Source organism: Paroedura picta, chromosome 1 (assembly GCF_049243985.1).
Source record: "Paroedura picta isolate Pp20150507F chromosome 1, Ppicta_v3.0, whole genome shotgun sequence".
Taxonomy (NCBI): Eukaryota; Metazoa; Chordata; class Lepidosauria; order Squamata; family Gekkonidae; genus Paroedura; species Paroedura picta.
Window position 1 is genome coordinate 84182140 of NC_135369.1, and position 23846 is coordinate 84205985.

General features: G+C 42.6%; 1 protein-coding gene across 4 annotated transcripts in view; it reads right to left on the reverse strand.

Annotated features, from left to right (window-relative positions):
• TBCE (tubulin folding cofactor E) overlaps positions 1 to 23846 on the reverse strand; it is a 49528-nt gene that overhangs the window by 11295 nt on the left and 14387 nt on the right. For 2 of the 4 annotated variants that reach the window (XM_077345684.1, XM_077345676.1), the window contains exons 4-11: positions 21261 to 21456; positions 17502 to 17586; positions 15799 to 15898; positions 12676 to 12778; positions 8134 to 8210; positions 7096 to 7191; positions 4404 to 4468; positions 4258 to 4322 (exon numbers count right to left, since the gene is read on the reverse strand). In XM_077345684.1, the coding sequence (XP_077201799.1) occupies positions 4258 to 4322; positions 4404 to 4468; positions 7096 to 7191; positions 8134 to 8210; positions 12676 to 12778; positions 15799 to 15898; positions 17502 to 17586; positions 21261 to 21456 (787 nt within the window). Of the gene's footprint in view, positions 1 to 4257; positions 4323 to 4403; positions 4469 to 7095; positions 7192 to 8133; positions 8211 to 12675; positions 12779 to 15798; positions 15899 to 17452; positions 17591 to 21260; positions 21457 to 23846 lie in introns of all 4 variants that reach the window. The other 2 variants (XM_077345702.1, XM_077345693.1) reach the window with 2 other exon arrangements.

The window sequence follows — 23846 nt, forward strand, 5'->3', positions numbered from 1 at the left end:
AGGACAGACCAAAATTCCATCCAGCCAGGAGCAATCTGGAGAAATGGCTGCCAGTCTGCTCCTGACCACCAAAGGGAGAGGAGGTCAGCAGGGCTGCCAAGGGGGATGAGAACAGAGGCTTGGACAGGCTGCGCCAGCCCTTTTCGCCCCAAGGCTCTCCTAACTGTCAAGTCCAACTGCAAATTGCCTCAGAACCCTGACAGAGCTGGCAGGAGGCTGCAGAGTGCTCCCCCTCCCCCCCCCCTTCAGGCCTGCTGTGAAGGAGCCTCTGACAGGCCCTGACTGAGGGGAGGAGGCCTTTCCAAGAGCAACGCAGGGGAGCCTGAGGGCCTTCCTTTTGAGGGGGGGGGGACTTTCCCCTTCTGCCAAACAGTTGCCTGACAGGGAGGCCACAGAAAAGCCCCTTCTCACTTAAAATACTGCTCTGGCCAGGGGTTAGACACAGCCAAGCCATGTGTCTTTCTTCTTTGCAACTCTCTGCAGATTTGAGGCCTACTGCACAGCATTATTTTGCAGAGGAAGCTGGTTCTTTTTTCTCCTGTTTCATCTGTACAACCACCCTGTGCAGTAGACCTCAAGTCTTTCAATTCAACTGTGTGGGAGGCCTTAAATGTTTCTTCTCTACCACAACCCTGTCCAAAGTAGCCCTTTTTGCCTGGAGAGCTGATCTTTATACTCTGCAGGTGAGCTGTAATTCCAGGAACTCTCCAGGCCCCACCTGGACGTTAGCTACCCCAGGGTTAGAAATATTCTTGGAGGTCTGGAGGCAGGACTTCAAAATCGTACGATGCCTCAGAGTCCAGCCTTCAAAGGAGCCATTTTTGTCTGCAGTTGGGAGGGAGTGGTGCAGGTGTGTCCCTCCTGGGTTATGGGCTATGGCCAGCCCTTACCAGCAACTGTTTGTATTCTGGGGCGCAGACAGGCAGACCAGCATCAGTCCTGTGAGTCTGGAAAGTGCAGGAAGATCTAAATAAATACTTACAGCTTGAAATTTGAAATAGTGAGAGAGAGAAAAAGGGAAGATGATTGGAAAATGCTTTGAGACACCTGAGGCCTGTTGGGTCACTGTGGCCTATTCCCAGTTCTCTCAGACCTCTCACAACCCCACATACCTCACAGGTTGAATATTGTGGGGAGATGAATGGAAAAAGTGTAAACTGCTATGAGACTCTTTTGGGTAGTAAGCAATAGGGTACAAAAATCTGTTCTTCTAAGGAGCAACCATGAAAGAAGCATGTGGGCACATAACATTTGATCAACAGTGAAAAAATGGAAAAGAAGGAACAGGGTGGACACCTGTGTACTGTGACTACCCCATGTGTATTAGGGCAGAGGGGCATTTCGGTGTCTGTGGCCTAATTCACACAAGAAGGGAAATGACCCAGAACTGGGGGGAATTGGTTGCCATGTAATCTTCCCCTAAGAAGAGTCTCCAGTCTGATTTTCCCTTCACATATCTGAAGACATGGCTCTGGAAAGCTCATCTGTAACCACTATGCCACAATTCCCAAAGGTCAGTCCTCTCCCACAATCAACGAACATTCCAAACCACAGGTTCTTGACACCCATATCTCCACACCCATACCCTCATTTGCCACCATGCCACCACAACCTCCCACACAACACACACATTCAACCCCATGCCCTTACAGACTGGACAACTCCTCCCCTTCCTCTCCCCACTGCCAAGCTCTAGCGCCCGTTGTATTGGATACAACGGGCTTTTCCCCTAGTTTTTAAATAATTATGTTGAATTGTGGAAAGAAGTAAAGAAAGATTTAAGTGGGGAAGTTTAAATCCCTCACTGTATGGAAGAATATCCACTATTAAAATAAAACGTCATATCTAAGCTGTTATATCTCTTTCAAACGATAGCGATCATCACAACAGACGTCCCTTTCAAACAATGGCAAAAGGATCTGTCAAAATTTATCTGGCAAGGGAAAAAAACAAGATTCAAACTTAAGCTGGCACAAAAGGATAAAGAAAGAGGGGTGTGTATGTGTGTTTGTGGGGGGTGGGGGGCTTAGTCTTACCTAACTGCAGATTGTACTATGAATCATGTTGTTTACTATGGGTTAAAGAGTTGATAACTTTAAGAAACCAAAGCATTTTGGAATTGGAAGGTCATGATATTAGATATGGCTGCATGGTTACTTATAGTACAACAAAATGAAAGTGAATGTGAAGGACTGCAATCTGGATTTTCAGATAGTTAGGTGGATAGGGAATTGGTTAGAGAACCGCACTCAAAGAGTTGTTGTCAATGGTGTTTCATCAGACTGGAGAGAGGTGAGTAGCGGGGTACCTCAGGGCTCAGTGCTCGGCCCGGTACTTTTTAACATATTTATTAATGATCTAGATGAGGGGGTGGAGGGACTACTCATCAAGTTTGCAGATGACACCAAATTGGGAGGACTGGCAAATACTCCGGAAGATAGAGACAGAGTTCAACGAGATCTGAACACAATGGAAAAATGGGCAAATGAGAACAAGATGCAATTTAATAAAGATAAGTGTAAAGTTCTGCATCTGGGTCAGAAAAATGAAAAGCATGCCTACTGGATGGGGGATACGCTTCTAGGTAGCACTGTGTGTGAACGAGACCTTGGGGTACTTGTGGATTGTAAACTAAACATGAGCAGGCAGTGTGATGCAGCGGTAAAAAAGGCAAATGCCATTTTGGGCTGTATCAACAGGGGCATCACATCAAAAGCACAAGATGTCATAGTCCCATTGTATATGGCACTGGTCAGACCACACCTGGAGTACTGTGTGCAGTTCTGGAGGCCTCACTTCAAGAAGGACATAGATAAAATTGAAAGGGTACAGAGGAGAGCGACAAAGATGATCTGGGGCCAAGGGACCAAGCCCTATGAAGATAGGTTGAGGGCCTTGGGAATGTTCAGCCTGGAGAAAAGGAGGTTGAGAGGGGACATGATAGCCCTCTTTAAGTATTTGAAAGGTTGTCACTTGGAGGAGGGCAGGATGCTGTTTCTGCTGGCTGCAGAGGAGAGGACACGCAGTAATGGGTTTAAACTTCAAGTACAACGATATAGGCTAGATATCAGGAAAAAGTTTTTCACAGTCAGAGTAGTTCAGCAGTGGAATAGGCTTCCTAAGGAGGTGGTGAGCTCCCCCCTCACTGGCAGTCTCCAAGCAAAGGTTGGATACACACTTTTCTTGGATGCTTTAGGATGCTTAGGTCTAATCCTGCGTTGAGCAGGAGGTTGGACTAGATGGCCTGTATGGCCCCTTCCAACTCTATGATTCTATGATTCTATGAACTTTAAAACCCATTTTGCGAGAAACGTCCTTTTAAGGTTATGGAAGACAATAAGACAATATTTTATATGAAAATGCCACTATGGATGTCACCTCATGAAGTTTTTTATAGAAGGGAAATGCCATTCAGAGATAAGTGGCTAACACTTTGGAACTGACAGAGGGAGAGTGTTTAATGTAATCAAGGGGAAAATGACATGAAAGACTTAAATGAGCCTTTCACTCCAGCTCCACTCGCGCCACTCAGCAGGCAACAAGTGTCTTCGCTCTGCGCAGCAGCGAGCCAGGAAGAAACTTTGCTCACTGGCCATTCAGAGGTTCACTCTTTATTTTCTACCGCAACTCCCCTCCCCGCCTCAGTCTCTGCCTCCAACTGACCCGTTGGTTCCCACCCTGCCCATGTGCCTTCTCACTGAGACGTGAAGGGCTCTCTCCCACCAGCTCCTCCCCGCTTCAGTCCGAGGGCGGGTGCGCGCCTGCCAAAGGGATTAAGGGAACCGCACCTGGGAAGGCGTGAAGCAGACTGGGAACATTAACTGCTTCGTTGCCTGGGGGAGGTCCCAGACCATTGCCCTGAGGCTCCTAAAGCAGCTGGCAGTGCTCGCTCCACGGAGTTGTGCTTCAGACAATCCAGGTATCTGAGTCCCGTTCCATTTCTTTTTGTGCCCTAAGCATCTGGGTTTTTCTTACACACGAAAGCAGGGGAAGAATAAATATAAAACCTACCTGAAAATAAGCCCTAAAATTAATATAAGACTGTCTTATTTTCGGGGAAACACGGTAGATGAAATGGGACTATCCAGGCCCATTTCAAATGGACCCAAATGTGCCTTGGGGAATGATTACCCTTCGCTGCTTTGACGGATTGGTCGAAATATGTCGGAAAAACATCAGAACAGCACACTGAAAAATGTATTATGCAAATTCTTAGACTACACAATAAATGAATGCAGAACAGTGAATTTTACTCACTTCAGCTATTTTATTGCCATTTACTACAAGGTGTGTTAAAGAAGGAAACATTCTAGTCTTCCTGCCTGCAATAAAGGAGAAGAAACTGATGAAATCTTAGGGAAGAAGACAATACAGAAAAATATAATAGTGCTCAATTTACTTACCAAATCCTACATCAGGAAAGCATATGGAGGAAATTCCGTTGTTTGATAGTATTAGTCGTTCTAAGCTGAAATTTTTAAGACAGAATATGGCTGTTAAAATACAAACTAATAATATATATTTAATATGTAATAACCGTGTCATTAATTATAATGAATATTATGTTAATATATTTCTTGTAAGTTAAGTTCTACGACAAATACAATAAATTATTTCCAGTAATTGTAGGCTATTTATGTATTATTTATTAATTGAAGGAAAAGATGGTTGCACTTACTTGTAAGGGAGGATGTTCAATGCAGCCCCAACTGCACCCATGCAGGCCTGCCCTGGATAGTTTCCTCCCCATAGCATGGTATCATCGAAGGGAGCCTCTCCCCCTTGGAGCCAATGCTATGGTGTTTCTACACCAAAACTGTCACATGCTCAGGTGTGTGTATGTGTGTGTACCTCCTCACCCTCAGATTCTTTTCTGCTGCATTGTAGCTACGCTTTTTTTAAGCAACTGCTCTATAACTTCTACTCATTTTTCTGATTGGAAGTCCTTTCTCTCGTTTCTGGGCATTAATCCTAGTAAGACTGTTGAAGACTGTGTTCGTTGTGGTTGTGAAATGGCTCTCACTGACCTACCCCTTATTATGTTGGATTGCTGATGTCTCTCCTTAAAGTCCTCAATGGTTTCTAAGGCTCTGTTTAAAAAATGCACAAAGATGAAGCACAGTGATGAACATAAGTTGTATTTGATGTGTTTAGGAGAGTCCCACGATGCGACTTCCTGCAAGATCTGTCATAAAGTTACCCAAATGCATGCTCTGACAGAGCTTTTTAGTTTAAAGCCGGACTCCAGAAGAAGGCTCTCATCTTTCCTGAACCATCTAGTCTGGGTCAGAATTCAGATTTGATTATGGTTCCATCCTCCATGTGGTCAGCTCCCTTTGGTCCCATTCCAGCCTCATCTATACGTTTGATTCTGATGGGTCAAGTGGCTACCAAGCCTGACTCTCAGTTTGAGGCCTGAGTCCACGTTTCTGTCATTGGCTTCAAAGTGCCCAGTTTCTGTTTCACTTTCACATTCAGTCCGCTCCCAGTGGAGAAAAGTGCTTGGTTAAGGGGTACTTTGGCTTAGATTTCTTGGTCTTGAACATCTTCGATGGCTATTGCCAGAACTCTGAAGAATTTGCACCGACTTCAGAGCTGAGGAAGTGGATGGTTCTGACCATAAACCTGAGAGTACTGACCCCACTGAGAGAGTTTGGATCGTGGCCTCTGGTTCCTTGACCTTCCAAGACAGCTGGTCTTTCTCTGGAGACCTCAGGAAGGCTTTAAGGTGAGAGGCTCTCTCCTGATATGCCTCTGGGATAAACTGGCAGCAGATGTTACAATCCAACAAGTTGTGGGATTCACCAAGGCACATCAGATGACACCTGTGGTCATCTGAATCAGCCAGTCCCACAATTACTACACTTTAGCGCCATTTTAAAAGTAAGACAGACTACTCTCACAAACACAATGAACCGAAGAACTGTATGAGCTAGTGAGAGACAGCCTTTCTCCCCAGCAGCAAAGAGATGACTGAGTGAATGAACTTTAGAATTTTCTCTGCAGTTGGCCTTCACATGCGCAGTCCCATGTCAGACCATACAGAAGCTATGAAGATGAACTACTCTTCAAAATGCTTTAAGATGCGGATGCCAAGCAAAATCAAAATTATATAAGGAAACTGAAATAAGAGCACAAATGCATTTCTAGAAAAGGGGCTATCAGAAAATCAGAGGTCTGTGGTGCTTTTGATCTTACCTTGAAGGCAGGTTTCAGAGCACAGTGCTGAGGACTGCTGCCTCTGGAGTCCTGTTCTGGAGTCTATCTTAACCACCATGCTTTTCACTCTACATAATACTGCCCTTGAAGATTGTCCAGAAGCTATAGTTGATAGAGAATGTCTTTTCTGGGGTTGTCACCTGCGTAGCCTCAGCTATACCTGATTCAGGGCTTCCAAAGATGACCAGAGTTGACAGGTAAGTTGATATGGTAGAAGGCAGTCCATATAGGGCTTTAAAAGTCAATACCAGCATCCTGAATTGAACCCGGAAGAAAATTTGGAGCCAGTGTAGATGGAACAAGACTGGAGTGATGTAGTCCATATCCGCTCCAGTCAATATTCTTGCTGCAGAATTCTCAGTTGTGGAACCAAACATAGAATAAGTGAGAGTGTTTCAATCTCCCTCCATGGTTGCCTTCTAACAGTGGGCGAAGACTTTTTTGTTTTGCTTGGCATACCCTCAATAATTGTTACTGGCTCTCATCCCTGGGTGTGTTTATGTTTTCATTCAGTTGTTATGTACTCCCTTTTAAAATGCTGCTTTAATGACTGTTGTTTGGGGGAGCCTATAAGCATGGAATGGCAGCAAAGAACTTTTAAAATAATAAATATTTGGTTCTGTTCTGAGCCACACTGGGCTCTAGAACCATAAGCTGCAGACCCTTGACCTACACATTTTGTACATATTTTCCTTGCAAAGGTAATTTCTACAGGAAAAACCATGAACAGAGCAATCTCTAAAAGGATTGCATCTTCAGGCTTATATAAGCTTCTAAGATAATTACAATATCATTCTTAAACAAGTTCAATGCATGTTAATTAAATGATCTGGCAAAAAACTAATGGGATTTCAAGTTACAATAGTGCTGGGTTACCTAGAGAGACCTGCTATTAGCTGAAGTTGATTTCCATCCATTAACTGGTTGTCTGAAAGGTCTAGCCATTTCAAGGTTTGCAGAACATCAATGGGCCTGGAGAGAATAAAAGTTATTTCTTTTGATATGGTTTTAACTGAAAATGATGCAAACCTTTATTGTCTTTCTGCCACACTGTTCTATGTGAGAATTTTAAATAAACTATTTCTGGTATAGCTGAAAGTTTCCTGCATGGCTGAAAGTCCCACAGCCTTACCTGTCCAGCCCATCCTTAGGGAAATGTGGGCCTCCCCCCCACCTTCCCTAACCAGCCTGGCATGCCTTTGGGATATGGCTATGGGTAGGAAGGAGGCAGACCCTATGGACTTCCTGGAGCAGCCTGGCCTGGGAAAGAGGCAGCATTTCATGGCCTTGCCAACCCAGCCTGACCTTTGGAAGATGTGGAGGAAGAAGCAGGAAGGAAGCATCCCCCCCCCGGTGGCTATCCTTGCCTGGACCAGCATTTGGGGAAGGGGGGGCGTAAAGGTTGCACCCCCCCCCACACACACACACAGACTTTCTGGCCCAGCCATGGGAAGATGTGTGGGATGGGAAGGTGACAGCCTACCCCTCCATGGTCTGCCCGGCTGGCCTTTGGAAGACGTGGGGTTGGATGGGACAGTGGGGACCTATATAGACACTGTGATATGGGGGTAGGGGTAGGAGGGCCAGTGCCTTCCTTCCCTCCCTCCTCTTTTTCTGTCTCTTTCTTTTTCATCTTCCTGAAGGTTTCCAGGTCCCCACCTGGAATTTGGCAACCTAGCTGACTGCATATGGAGTTGGAGCCAGGAATCAAACACAGCTCTTGAGATTAGGGTCTGCTACTCTTTAATCATTTCACCACATTGGATCTCAAGACTGAGCAGGAAGCAAGGGGAGGAGGGCCAGAACTCAGGAAGGTCACAATGCAGTGTATGTGCTAGCACCTGTTGTATTCCTGGACATAATAGGCTTTGCCCCTAGTATAAAACAAATAACTGTAGCCTTTTTGGTTCCTACCTTTGTAAAACTGATATTTTATTGGATGCAAGGTACAGTTCTTCGAGAGCCGGCCACCCTGCAGCACATAAAAGAACCTAATGGGAAAACATCATTTAGTACAACATCTGTACTTCAATTTCCTTAGAAAGGCACACCCAACAAAGCAGAAGCAGCAGCAGCAGTTTTACTTACTCCATGAATACTCAAAGCTATCTTGGAGATTGCCACCCTAGGGATCAGGGAAGCTTGACCTCAGACTGACGGCCTTGCTGTAGTTCTATAGAAAATAACTTGCTGATGGCTACATCTGCCCCAACACTGTAGTCTAGCCAACACTGTGTTTAACCTTCAGCAAGAAAATGATGGCACCATAAGAAGGCACAGAAGTTGTGATTTCAGTAAAGCTCATTTTACTAAGTACTCTGGTATTAAGCTATTTCTTTGCAAATTGTTGAAGGTTAAGACTTATTCTGAAGCCAGATAATCCATGTGGGGCAAGACCAGGACTTTCTCTGTGCTGACAGTTTAGTATATGTGCAGTGAAGGTGCTTTCCTCCAACTAAAGCAGATTTTCCAGTGATGGAAGAGCCATTAAAGTTGGAGGAAGGCTTCTTGGCTCAGTGAAGAGGAAGAATCCCCCTCCATTGGGTTGACCCCTGAAGCAGTTTTCTTGCTTCTTTTAGAGTTTAATAGGTGTTCAGAAACTCACATTTTTGCACTTTAATATTTCTTTTTAAAAAATCAGTTTCCTCAGTGGCAATCCTCTCTCTATAAAAATATTAAAAACCAAAAATTGCTGAATTAAAACAAAACATTTAAAAACACTTGTTGCAGAGTACTCCAAACAATTTTACCACAAATAGAAAAAAGTTTAACAATCTTAAACTATTTCAAATGCATCTGCTTTCACATTTTGCAGTGGTTTAACTGAATGTGTTGTTCAGCCCTGAACATATTTATTGCGAAAGAAATCACAGCTCGCTTATTTTGACCATATCATGTGATCCAACTCATTGGAGAAAGCAATTATGCTAGTACAAGTATCAAAGCCCATTTTAGGGCGTGGCTAAAGATGTCGTCCTGAGAGGGTGGCAGGGCATCTGCTCTGCTATCTCTGAAGCCTGACAGGGGTCAATTGCGCAAGCAATTGGCAGAAAAGAGGAGGGGTACGCAAACCCCACCTCACCTTTCTACCCAGGAAGTTCTTGGGGCCGTCTCCAATCCTTCAGGGAGTATATCTCCCTGGATTATAGGCTGTCAGCGTTCCAGGTCCAGAGGACGACTGCCATTTTCTATCTCGGACTTTCTTTTCTTTCTTTAATCTTAAAGTATCTGCTTCAATCCTATACGATGATTTACCACAAATGAACGTTTTGAACTGAGGGGAGGACATCGGCTGAGTTCCAAAACATCATTTACTGCAAGTATCTCTCGTTTTTTTTTCTCTGTCTCTCTTCCTGCATCAAAGCCCTTTGTTTCCCCCCTCCTCTTACTCTGCTCTGCCCGAAGCCACCTCGTTATGAGGCAGGCTAATTCTCCTAACTAAGCAGAAGAAGGACTCAAATCAACTCAAATTAATTGGCAAAAGCTCTTATTGTAATTGTTTTGTTTTTCGGAGATAAGAGATAAGAGCTGTGAATGGGAAGATCTCACGAGAACTCTGTGCCAGCACGAGAATACCTGCCTTAACTGACTTCAATACGTCACATGCCAGAGGATAAAACAGAGGACCTCTACTGGCCACTTGTAAAATTGTTTGAGGCCGGGTTTTTTTAAAGTCAAAAACATGTCTATGTTAAAAAGATTGGCTCATCTAATAGAGATACAAACCCAAGATTACAAAGTATTTATAGATGGATTGGTCAAAAATATCTCCAAGGAGATCCAAGATGGCAAGGAAGAAGTCTCCAATAGGAATGATGGATCAATAACAGTGGCTGATGACAGCTTTAAACAAGGTGGAAAACCAACAGCAGAAGAGAAATCTGAAATTCATATCTTCAAGGAGATCCAAGATGCCAAGGAAGAAGTCTTTAACAGGAATGATGGATCAATAACAGTGGCTGATGACAGCTCTAAACAAGGTGGAAAACCAACAGCAGAAGAGAAATCTGAAATTCATATCTTCAAGGAGATCCAAGATGTCAAGGAAGAAGTCTTTAACAGGAATGATGGATCAATAACAGTGGCTGATGACAGCTCTAAACAAGGTGGAAAACCAACAGTAGAAGAGAAATCTGAAATTCTGGAGACGGAAAATGGGATGCCGGAATTCTGCAGCCCAGATAAGGACACCCTTTTAAAAAAGACATACAGCCATCTCAAAGCAACAGTGTACAAAAATCAATCAAAAGAAATATGAATCTGCAGTGAAAGTAACCGATTTAAAGGAGCTCTTTGGGGAAAAAATTGTATTGATACTGGAGTCCAGGAGGTGCAACGGCCTCAAGATTTATCGATGCATATTCTGCGGGAAAGAGTACAACTGCACTTTCTATGCCAAAGGCCAATGGGACAGAATATAAGTCTACGGGAACGACAAGATGTAGCAAGCCTCGAGATGAGACCCCCTTAAGAAGACCGAAAGCTCATATTGTTTTATGTTTAATGTTATACTGTATTCTATATTTCTATTTTTATGAAAAAGGGGAAGCAGTGTCTCTTTCTCTCTTGTTTCTTTTCCTTTGTAGGCATATAGGTAATATAATCATTAGTGTTGGAAATATAAAATGGGGTTCTCCCCCCTTATTTTTTCTTTCTTCTATTAGTGTATTGTTCTAGGACCAAAGCCTACACTGACCTGTAGAAAATGTTTAATGTTAAGCTTTCAACTTAAATCTGAAAATATACCTGTCAGGATGGCTCTTAGAATGGGTCAAGTATAAATTGTTTTGTAGATGTATAAGAATTAAGGATAAGGAGAAGCTATAGAAGACTGAAAGCTTATATTGTTCTATGTTTAATGTGAAGCATTTAATCTAAACCTGGAAATCTTATTATTCTCTGTATTAACAACATATACTGTATCCTACATTGCTATTTTTATGAAAAAGGGGAAGCAGTGCCTTTTTTCACTCTTGTTTCTTTTCCTTAGTAGGCATATAGGTAATATAATCGTTAGTGTTGGAAATATAAAATGGGGCTTTCCCCCCTTATTTTTTTATTGGTGTATTGTTATAGGGCCAAAGCTCATATTGATCTGTAGAAAATGCAAAGCTCTCAATTTATACCTGTCAGGATGGCTCTTAGAATGGGTCAAGTATAAATGGTTTGTAGATGTATCTGTATTAAGGATAAGGAGAAATTATGAAATCCTTTTGTAATTTTTTTTCTTTGTACATCTTTAAGGCAAAGCCCTACTTTCCTCTCCCTTCATCAGGGTATTGATACAGGGCCAAAACTCATACTGTTCTATAAGAAATGTTTAATGTTAAGCATCTAACTTAAACCTAGAAATATCTGCCAGGATAGCTCTTAGATTGTATCAAGCAGTTAACGTGAGGTCTACGATCTCTCAAGTAAGTTGATTAATAATAACTTTTCTTTTGTATATCTAAACAGGCCTTTTTTTAATGTAGTGGAAATGTGGATGGCTCTTAGACTCATGGCTCTTAGAGTTTTGGGCAAAAGTTTATATCACTGTGGAGTTAATGTGGGGTGGTATATTTTCAAATGATGATTATATTTTATTTACTGCTTTTTGTATCAATAACTCGTGTTGCATCCTATATTTCTATCTTTATGAAAATAAAAAAAATTCATTACAATAAAAAAGCCCATTTTAAAAAGGGGCTTTGAAAGGGAGGGCAGGCAGGAGGGCATGAGAGGGTGGCTGCGGCTCCCTGTGGCCCGCAAAGCAGGCTAAAGGGAGTAGAACCCCCTCATCCCCGCTGCCGGCGCTGCTGCGGGAGGCTCCCTTGACGAGAGCACTTCCCAGGCTAAAGTGAGTGGAAAGCCCCCCCTTGCTTACGGTGGCAGTGCTTTGCAGCCCGCAGGGAGGCTCCAAACTCCCCCCCCCCGCCCATCCCTCCCAGCACGAGTGTACATGCGGGCCACAAAGGCCTGTCGCTGCCTCTCTCCTCGTGGACAACAATGGAGGCCACAGCCAAAAGGCTTCTAGCAGGCAAGGAGGGAGGGTGGGAGCTAAAGAGGGACAGCCAATCAGGGTGGACCAGGACGGACAGGGCCCTGGACAGTCTCCTCCTAGGAGGCTGTTTCCCAAATATATGAGGGAAATAGTGTTAAGGATTAGAAAAAGGAAACCAGGCTGACAAAGAGTGCAGTGCTTAGATACGGTCAAAATGGACACCGGCCAGAACATACACAACTAAAAGAAGAGTCAGACTCAACTGAATGGCCATCATCATCATTTCTAAAAAAGATCCAATTACTTCAAAAGGATTTACATGCAAGTAATTGCATACAGAACAGCAGAGTTACTAAACTAGGCAACTGTCACATATATCATATCACATATTATTTTGCAAGGATGCATTGGCAGCTTTTACTGTTTTGTCTCAGTAAACAAAAACTCTTTCAATGAATCTGAAAGTGCATTACCTCAGCCCATGTTACACCAGTTTGATTAAGAGCTAGAACTCTCAGTTTACAAAATGCTCCTGAAGCAGGTAGTGAAGTAGCTGGAAATTTCATTTTGTTTTGACTATGAGAATAGAGGGAAAAAGTTTATAATTTTCAGTTACAACAGCAGGTTCATGTCAATAGTCTGAAATTGTTACATTGATACAACTTTGGATCAAATGCACAATTCACATATACACATCTGTAACAGACATAAAACACGGTTAAAGTTGTGGGAGGAGTTTTTGATCAACTCTCTGCCTACCTGATTGGCTGTCCATCCAACGAACGGCCAGTCAGGTAGGCTGTCCTACCCCTGACCAAGGTTCTGAAGCCTCCAACTGCTGCTCTTGCTCAGGATTCTGCACCCCCCTTCAGGCCTGCTGTGGAGGCTTCTAACAGCCCAACTGTGGCGAGGGATGCATTTCCACAAGCAATGCAGGGGACTTTGTGGGCATGTGTGTACTTTCCTTTTGAGGAGGGAAGTCCCACCTCACTAAAAATACTGCTGTGGCCAACCTCCCTGCTGGAGGGAAGGCACAGCCATACCATGCAGTCTTCACTGGCAGTCTTCAAGCAAAAGTTGGATGCACACTTTTCTTGGATGCTTTAGGATGCTTTGGGCTGATCCTGCATTGACAGGGGGCTGGACTAGATGACCTGTATGGCCCCTTCCAACTCTATGATTCTATGCATGTCTCTTTTCTACCATTCTGAATATTTGAGGCCTACCATGCAAAGTGATGAAACTGTTACAGGGGTTATTTTGCATCCTATTTCATCTGCACAACAGCCCTGTGCAGTAAGGCTCAAATGTAATTCCAGGAGATCTCCAGGTCACACCTGGAGGTTGGTTACCCCATGTTGAAAATATTCCTTGAGGTTTGGAGGTAGAGCCTTAGAGTCCACCCTCCAAAGGAGCAAATTTTGCCTGAAGAGTTGATCTTTATAGTCTAGAGATAAGCAGCGATAGCAGAGACAATGGTAGAGGCTTGAAGACTGAGGTTGGTGAGTGACGCAGGTATGACCAACTTGGGCTGTGAGCTCTGACCAGCCCTTACCAGAAACAGATTTTTTTTTTGTGCAAACAGAAAGACAGACCAGCAAGGGTCCGGCGAATCTGGAAACTGCAGGCATATCTAAATAAGGAATACTTAGATCCCGTATCTGTAAATGGTACACAAGCAATTGACCAAGAGACATAGGTGCTGAAGTGACTTTGTTCAAGCCTGCCCTGATAAATAAAAATCAGTATTTGCCACAAAGGTCCTATGAAAAAAAAGACATAAGTAGCCCAGAATTTCCAACTCAGCTTAGGAGTTCGCACACAAAGGGCTTGTAGTTGTTGTTAGTTGCGAAGTCGTGTCCGACTCATCCATGGACAATGATTCTCCAGAGCTTCCTGTCCTCTACCATTCCCCAGAGTCCATTTAAGTTTGCACCAACTGCTTCAGTGACTCCATCCAGCCACCTCGTTCTCTGTCATCCCCTTCTTCTTTTGCCCTCAATCGCTCCCAGCATTAGGCTCTTCTTCCTTTTCATGAGGTGGCCAAAGTATTTGAGTTTCATCTTCAGGATCTGGCTTTCTAAGGAGCAGTCAGGGCTGATCTCCTCTAGGACTGACCGGTTTGTTCGCCTTCCAAGGGACTCGCAAGAGTCTTCTCCAGCACCAGAGTTCAAAAGCCTCAATTCTTTGACGCTCGGCCTTCCTTATGGTCCAGTTTTCGCAGCCATACATTGCAACTGGGAATACCATAGCCTTGACTAAACGCACTTTTGTTGGCAGGGTGATGTCTCTGCTTTTTAGGATGCTGTCTAGATTTGCCATAGCTTTCCTCTCCAGGAGCAAGTGTCTTACAAAGGGCTTACAGGAAAGTAAACAGAAAGACTTTGTGGAGAACGAGGTTTTCTAGTGACAGGGAGCTGGGTGGGCGGTGGAATGCGGCCAATGGGGAGGTGGGTGAGCCAGGGTCGGGGAGGCCTCTGGTGAACCCAGCCTCACAGCGGTGGGAGCTGCCTGACAGGGAGATGGGTAGACAAGGGACTGGGAGGGCTCTGGTGGTCCTGGTGTTGCTGTAGGTGGCTGACAGGAAGGAGGGTGGCCAGGGGGTCAATTCATAGTGGTGAGTGCCCTTCCAACCCCACAAGAAACAACACACTGTGCATGCCGGAAGTCCATCTGTCCACCCCCCATCACACCCATGCCACCACAATCACCACAAAAAGTCCATGTTAAAATCTAAAAGGTAAGGTAAAGGTATCCCCTGTGCAAGCACCGAGTCATGTCTGACCCTTGGGGTGACACCGTCTAGCGTTTTCTTGGCAGACTCAATAGAGGGTGGTTTGCCAGTGCCTTCCCCAGTCATTACCGCTAACATCTACAGTCACACAAGGAACAACACTCCACTCCACTCTCCTGCACCAACAGCCTAGCACCTCTTGTATTCCTGGATGCCATGGACTTTGCCCCTAATAAAATGTAAAGGCTAATAACTAGTTAGTTACACCAGTGATCTTTGTTTTATGGTCTTAGCTGAAACGAAATCCCATTCATTCAAACCAGAATATAAATCAGCCTACACTTTTCCCTCCAAGCTTCAAGCTGATTGATACCGAAACAGGACATTTTTCAAAGTCTTTTCAAAATCTTTTAAGCACACATTTTCTGAGACAGGTTTGTACAACTTGTGGCCCATTTAGCCTACCAGACTTTTACTGTTAAGATTTAAACACTCATTTCTGAAGCCCAAGACTTAACTGAACAACAGTGAGCCCACCACATATGGTTAGTGAGCTATGCTGAGATTTGGAAATTACACTGTGCAGCCTATTTTTGAATAAAAGGCCATCTAATCCAACAGCTAACAGAGGAGGAATCTTCTTTGGTGAAAGAAAAAAAAAAGGAAGAGCACAGAAGTTTCCAGAGAACATGGAAATGCCACTTTGGGGGCAACAGCTCAGCCTTCTCTTCCATCCCCATGAAACAGCTGCTCAGACTACCCTCATTTTAAAAGTCCTAAATTTCTATAAAACCTTTATTTTTAGCACCATGCAGAAAAAGGGTGCAAAAAGAATGGCATACTATGAAACAGTCATAAGTACCTGAGATTTACAATTTCTAGATTTTCAACTTGGCATGCAATAGTTATCACTTCCAACCATGATGACAAGAGATTTTTTGACAGATTTATTCTTCTGATGTCTGCGTATGTGCATTGAGAGAAAATACCTGAATTTTGAAACACTTACACCCCCCCACACACCAAAAGACTAGGAATTTGTGTTTTGCCTCTTTTACATTCAACTTTAAAACCATACATACAATTCTCAACACACTGGAGATGGTATTACTTAAAGTGCAGCTATCTCTTCAAAGTCCTCATCCATAAAGTGGTACAAAGAATGAATGTATATTTATCTGCTCTTATTCTCTCCATTACTATTCTACTGTGCTCTCTGCCTAGGGCTGTCGAATTCCTTGGGATATGGTGTGCGGCCTGGAGAAGGGAGGGATCTTAGCTTCCACTTCCTCCAGGTGAATTGTTCTCTGTAATCTGGAGAACTCAGGGCCCACCTGAACACTGGCAACTCCATATCTGCCCCATAATTTGTTTTTTCTAAATGCTCTTCAAAATGTCATCTAGCCTGAATTATTAATCTTCGAATGTAGTCTTCTGAACCTCAGCTACAAGTCAAACTTTAAAAACTATCCTGTTTGCCACTTGGCTACGGCTTAATGTAGAGAGGCAGAATCTACATTTTCTACATTTCAGCACTCCTTCTCAAACTATTTCTTACCAAACCACTGTGGACAGCCTGAGGATTTTTCTAAAATTCAGGCATCAAATGAACAGCTACTTTTCTGGCCCTTTGATCCACTTCTGTTGAAACAACATTCTACTGGATACTCACTCAATGATCCGAATCCACTTTAAGGTGCTCGCATTAACCTTTAAGACCAGACGGGGCAAGGGCTCAGCATAACTGAGGGACCGCTTGGCTATGTCCCCCACGGGACACTAAAGATCATCCAGCATGAACATATCAGTGATCCTGGCCCAAAAGAGGTACATCTGACCCTGGTCCTGACCTGGTAGAATGAGCTTCCAGATGAGTTAAGGGCCCTGATGGATCTGAGTCAGTTCTACAGGGCCTATAAGATGGAGCTCTTCCACCTTATTGGTTGGGGCTAATAAACACCATGATGGCTTCAGTTAAACACCACCTGGGCTCCCTCTATATGGATACCCCCCTCTGAAAGCTGAGTTGTTCTGAAATGTTTTGTCTACACTCTTGGCTTGATTGTTTTATGGTGATGTTTTAAATGATAATGCTATGTATGTTTTATATATTTATGTATACATACATACATACACACACACACACACACACATTATGTTTATTTGTATACATTTTAATGTAATAATGCTGTAAGCTGCCCTGAATAAAATCTGGAGTAGCTGTGGAACTGATTAAGGCTACTTCATGTTACTGTCCCCTGCCCCCCATGGAGGTCAGTGAAAACCATCTCCACACTATGGCATTCTATTTCATTTCATTCAGAAGCATTTTTGTTATTCTTCTAACTACAGCTGAAATGCAGGTACTTTACAGTTGCTAAACCTGGGATTATTAAGGAAGCTGTCTGTATGCAGAAAGGGACTGACTACATAACAAAATAGTAGGTTATGACCACTTGTTACAACAGTTTCATGCCATGCTTGCAATCAGGGCACAACTCCAAACCAAAACCTACTTGCAAGTGTGGAGGAAATGAGCAATCTTTTTTTTTTTAAAAAGGATACTAGGGCATGTTTTTCTGATTTCATCTTCTGGACCAGCAAGGCTCACGGCACAGTCATCTACTGAGATGTCATTCAATGTATTCAACTGCCTGCAGAAAGAGGGGTCTCATCATCATAATGAAAGTGACAGTGAAGAAGAAATTAAAATCTGAAGTCATCAAAATCTAATCAAGTAACTTGCTTTAAGGACTTTTGCAGGACTAAGGCCCATTATGCATGGAGTGGAAGGTCCGCATTCGGGGTGGAATGGCGGTGGCTAAAATCACCAATTATGCACGCTGCAGGTGGCAACCGGGCGCAGAGTCAACGTATGCCGCCGAAAAAGCCACGTTAGCGAGATGCAGAAGAAAGTGGAGCTTTCCGGGACCAGGGCACAACCAGAAGCGGCTCCAGAGTAGCCGCGTGCATAATCGGATACTGGGTTTTGCCGCCGTTGCGTTCCATCCCATGCGTAAGCGGCTTGCTTCGCTTCTTCCTCCTCCGCATTCTCCATGCTGCTGTTTCAGTGGCTGTGCATAATAGGCCTAGAAGAATGCAATTTCCCCCATAAAGATAGATCCAGGTGGGTACTGTGTTGGTCTGAAGCAGCAGAAGAAAGTTTGAGGCCCATATCTGAAGTGGGCATGCCCATGAAAGCTTATATCCAGAATAAAACTTTGTCTTATAGATGGACAATTTTCCAAAGTGAAACAAATGCTACTATCATCTCTGTGCTCACGTTATTGGCATCCAATAAAGAAAAGATATTGAACACAACTCTGGAGTAACTGCAGGGCAGTTGTAAATCTGTCAAGAAAATATTTTTTTTTCAAATGGCATAATCCAGGTACCAAAAACACATAGTTATCAAAGAGGAATGATAGCTGGGCAACAGATCAGCCTCAAATTTTGCTATCAGAATTTTAAGAACTACAAATGAAACTACTTTTCTGCTTATCAAAGATGAAATTACATTTCCTTGCAACCAAAGAGTCCTAACCAAGGCCCAAGCTGGCTGACTTCAAAAATGATTTAAATAAATGATCCAACATAGTATCTTTATTTAAAAAGCTACCAAACTCATATATTTGGGCAGATTGAGTTTGTAGAAGTTTTCTGCTACTTCTCCCTTTCCACAGCATCCCCCCCCCCCCGTAGCTAGAGGGTTCCCTGCCCATTCTCCCTGATCTAAATGAAATAAGGAGTCTCACATAGGAAATTATTTTAATCTCACAGGGGCACTTTTTTGGGGAGGGAAAGGGTTGGACAATTTTCTCTTTTGAGATACTGCTTCATTTTGGTCTCGGGCAACTTGCAAAGATATCAAGGAAAAACACTTTACCCAGCACTGGCCCCCAGATGTGCTGAAGCTATAAAACAATCCACTCTAGCCCTAGAATACTGGAAAAGCACCTATAATACTGAAGAAACCATAAACAACAAACTAAAACCAGTGCCAACAAAACCATAACACTAACAGTTTAGCCACACAGCTGATCTCATACCAGAATTTCCTCCAAGAAGATATATCACTTGAATGCAAGTTGTCATTAAGAGTAAATGCAGGCTAATAATAAATATAAATATAAATATAAATATAAATATAAATATAAATATAAATATAAATATAAATATAAATATAAATATAAATATAAATATAAATATAAATATAAATATAAATATAAATATAAATATAAATATAAATATAAATATAAATATAAATATAAATATAAATATAAATATAAATATAAATATAAATATAAATAATACAGGCTTGGCTCCTATCCATGCATAAGGGTGGTTTTCCTCCCGTCATCCAGATGTCCCAGGACTTTCAAAATAGATGCTGGAGGATGCAGGATTTCCATATACCAAAAAGCCTGGGGTTCGTAGCAAGTGGGCAGAATCAGAGGAAACCACCCTCCACTTCCATTATTGGGGCCCAACTGTTGCAGTAATGGAGGAAAGCTGGTTTTCCTTTCTTTCTCCAGCCCGCTAAACCAAAGTGTCATGTTGCTTCTGGCTCATGCCATATCTTCCTTGACCAAAGTCCCATAATCCCTTTCAAGACTCTGGAATGGAGTTTGCCTTCTCCCTCTCCCCCTTTCCTAGGCTCATGAGCCATCTGGAACCATATAGCTATTCAGGTATTATGACTATGTCGTCCTTCCTTGGGGTGCCAAGCTGTAAACTGTGCTACCTTTGATGATAAGGGGGATGTGTTCTTTCTGATCTTGAAATGAGGGCACAAATGGTGCTGGGACGGGGAGGGAGGTTTTTCCCCTATATCTATCCCAAATTTTTGCCTAACTCTAGCTTCATCAACAAAGAGTCGTATGTACCCATTTGTAGTCTCCTAAATAAACTTCCAAGTTTGTTGAGTTTGCCTTTCCTGGGAGGAATGCCACAGAACCTGACACAAGGGGACTTTTGCATATTTACGATTTTATAAGTTGATGAAATGTAAAAAGTAGTGTTGCACTTTGGAAATCAAGTCAACAAGATTTTTGTCTTTCAGTTTCCATACTGCTGTGTTGAATTCTCACAACAAATAAGACAGATTGCCAGCACAGTGTAGTCGTCAGCATGTCCATTTGAGATCGGGAAGATCCAGGTTCGAATCCCTACTCTACCATGAAATGCAATGAGCAACTTTGGACCAGTCTTTCTTTCTTAGCCTAGCCTAATCCCGGGGGTTGTTGTGAAGATAAAAGAGAACTGGGGAGATAAGTGTATACTTCTTGTGGGGAGAGGAAGGATAAGCAATTATAAACAGTCCTGAGACTTCTTTGGGTAGTAAAAAGTAGGGTACAAAAAACCAACTCTTCTTTCTCACTTCTCATATGTTTAAGCCTGCTAGGTCCAAGTCAAACTGCTGTCTTTAATCTTAACTAGTTTGGCATCAGAGTATCTGAAGGACTGTGTTTTCCAACATAAGCATTCCAGCTACTTTGATTATCACAATAGGTTCAACTCCATCTTCTGGAATTTTGGAAGATAATTATGCACAAGAGGATCTTTTATAAGGTCACACTAAGGCAGTGGTTCTGGGGGTCGGGACCCCTTTTGGGGGTCAAATGATCCTTTCACAGATGTCGCAGCAGGGCAAGCAGCTTGGCTTGGGGGGGGGTGCCATCCACACAACAGCCTTGAGGGGTAGATCAAGATAGAGCGTTCATCTGTTTGGAGCAGTGGAAAAGAGTGAGATCGGTATGGTGGGACAAGAGGCAGAACTGAACTTAGAAACCCCAGAAAAAAACCAATTTATATACAATCATGAACAATGGATCTTCACACGATTGGTCAGTTTCACTTTAATTTCTGTGAAAGAACACTTGCAAAATTTTATGGTTGGAGGTCACTACAACATGAAGAACTGTATTAAAGGGTTGCAGCATTAGGAAGGTTGAGAACCACTGCACTAAGGCCTAGGAACTACCTGCAACAGACAGCAACTTTGGGCTCATGCATTTTAAGCTAATAAAAGATTGGTCAACTTTATCTCAGTTCCGCAGGGCTGTTTTTTTGCTGATGCAATAGTTTGATCTAGCTCACTAATAGGCCATCTAAACTTTGATAGTTCCTATTAGCTCTGATTTGACTGTATGTCTTAATTTAAATTTGATCATAAGACGCTCATAGATTTTTTAAAAAGGAAATATGTAAATGAAATACAATAGTACAAAAGTACAATACAGATGATCATGCTGAAAAACAAAGGCCAGTTCTAGAAACACACACTGATGGAAATTCAAATAGGCACAATAGAAACATATATACTTGCTTTTGTTTTTCTTTAATAGAGTCAAACCCAACACGCTCGACTGTCTTCCTTCCTATTACCAACGATGTTTCTGTCTCATTCTCAGTACCTTGTACATCATCATTCAACCCATATCGCTTCTTCACAGCAGAAAGGAAATCCACACCAAAATTTGCCTTATTGGGACGGATAAAGGATCCCCCTGTAGGGTGTCTGAAAGATTTCAAAATAAATAAATATAAAGAGAATGTGCAAAAAGTTTCCAGTTCTATAGCAATTTTACAATAACCCTACTAATTCTGTGTTGCTTTTGAAAAGAAAACCTACTACATGGCAGGCTAGGGCATCCTTGGGTTTACTGGGCATCTAACCTCCTTACCCCTTTCCTATGAGTAGCAACTGACCTGAGACCATCATACCTCTGCCTGTTTTGTAGTGGTTTGGTGTAGTGGTTACACCAACTGTACAGCCAGTGTGGTGTAGTGGTTAGGAGTGCGGACTTCTAATCTGGCACGCCAGGTTCAATTCTGCGCTCCCCCACATGCAACCAGCTGGGTGACCTTGGGCTCGCCACAGCACTGATAAAACTGTTCTGACCGGGCAGTGATATCAGGGCTCTCTCAGCCTCACCCACCCCACAGGGTGTCTGTTGTGGGGAGAGGAATGGGAAAGCGACTGTAAGCCGCTTTGAGCCTCCTTCGGGTAGGGAAAAGCGGCATATAAGAACCAACTCTTCTTCTTCTTCTTCTTCTTCCCCTTATGGCAAGTAATAACAAATGATACTTCTAACACCTAGAATCATAGAGTTGGAAGGAACCTCCTAGGTCATATAGTCCAACCCCCCCCCACACACACACACACAATGCATGACACTCACAACCCTATCGCTCATCCACTGTAACCTGCCACTCCCTTGAACGTTCACAGAATCAGCCTCTCTGTCAGATGGCTATCCAGCCTCTGTTAAAAAACTTCCAAAGATAGAGAATCTGTCACAATAGATCTTTATTTGGCAACATCTTGCCCTCAAAAATACCAGATGAGGGGAGAAATGTTTCTAGTGTAATCCTATGCAGTTTTATGCCCGTGTCAGCAAACTAATTCCAAACTAGAGTATCTCCAGACTTACAGTGTGGTATTGTGCAAAAAAACCATTCCCCCTTCAGAAATATGAAGGCACTGATCCTTATGAGGGCAGCCTGCCTACCTGTTACTTTTTTTTGGTTAGACTTGTTGCCATCACCTTGTGGGATGTTCACTTGACCAATGAAAATTACTGATATAATATTGAGCAATTAGAATACAGGCTCTCTCCAGGAAATGGGTCTTTAAAAACTACTGACAAAACCAAGCTTCCAAACTGTTCCCGATTTAGTCTTTCTCAAACTTCCCCCATATTTTATTTTGTTCAGTCATTACTGAAACACATTTTAAAAAGAAACATTACAGCTTTCCCCAATTTGAAGTTTTGAGTTGTAAACTTGTGCAGCAAGGATGATAGCTCAACACTATGCTATACAGACCAATAATCCCTTTCAGTATAAGGTTTCCACAAAGTCTGACCATGGATAGTAAGTTTCAACTAGTGCTCCAGTAGAGATACATTTCATTACATTAAGATGGAACACAATTCTCTTACAATCTAGCTGTGCTGTTTTTTATTAATACAAAAGGAGCAGAAAATTTATTCTTTGAGCTATGTTTTTTCCTTCTTGCTTCACATTCTATAGAAGTGTGGTCTTACAAGCTCCTCTTCAGATACTGAACTCTCTATGCTTTCTATCAGAATTCACTGCTAGGAAGTTTGATGGCCCCATCTGCTGGAACAAACTCCCAGAGGAGATCAGGGCCCTAATGGAACTAAAACAATTCCACAGAGCCTACAAAAGGGAGCTCCTCTGCCAGGCATTTGGTTGAAGTTGACTGAAGCTAATCAACATCTGCTGGGGCTCCGAACCTCCCTGCCTTGACCCCATACACCTGAACGGACTAACCATGGGTCTGTTAGTTTACCTTGTTACAATATTATCTTCTCTGCTTACTGATATCATTGTTGTTGTTATTGAAATATTGCTATTATTGATATAGTCACTGAGTTTGATGTATTTTTCTTGATTACATTCTATGTGAACCATCCTAAAGTCTTAGGGGAGGACAGTATATACATTTAATCAATCAGTTAATTAATAATGGCATGACCAGAGAAGGATGAATTAGAACAATAATGCCTAAAATAATCTGGAACAAACCAGAGTACAGTTTTCTTTAAAGCAAAGCAATATCATTTCTCTTGGTTACAAGACTGTCTCCTCCTCTTCAAATGTATGTATTTATTTATTTGTGTACTTGTATGCCTCCCTTCCCTGGAGGCTCAGGGTGGATCACACAGTTTAAAACATAATACAATCATAATACATATACAATTTAAATTTATTCTTATCAATTTAAAACACAGTTCATCGATATATAAAATGATAAATAGTATCAACCTGCTTGATCCATCTCATTATTTCGGGGGAATGGCATGGTGGGGAGACTTAAAGTGCAACTTCAATGCAGTTATTTTATGTGATACTAGATTTAGAGCCCATTGTATGTGTAAA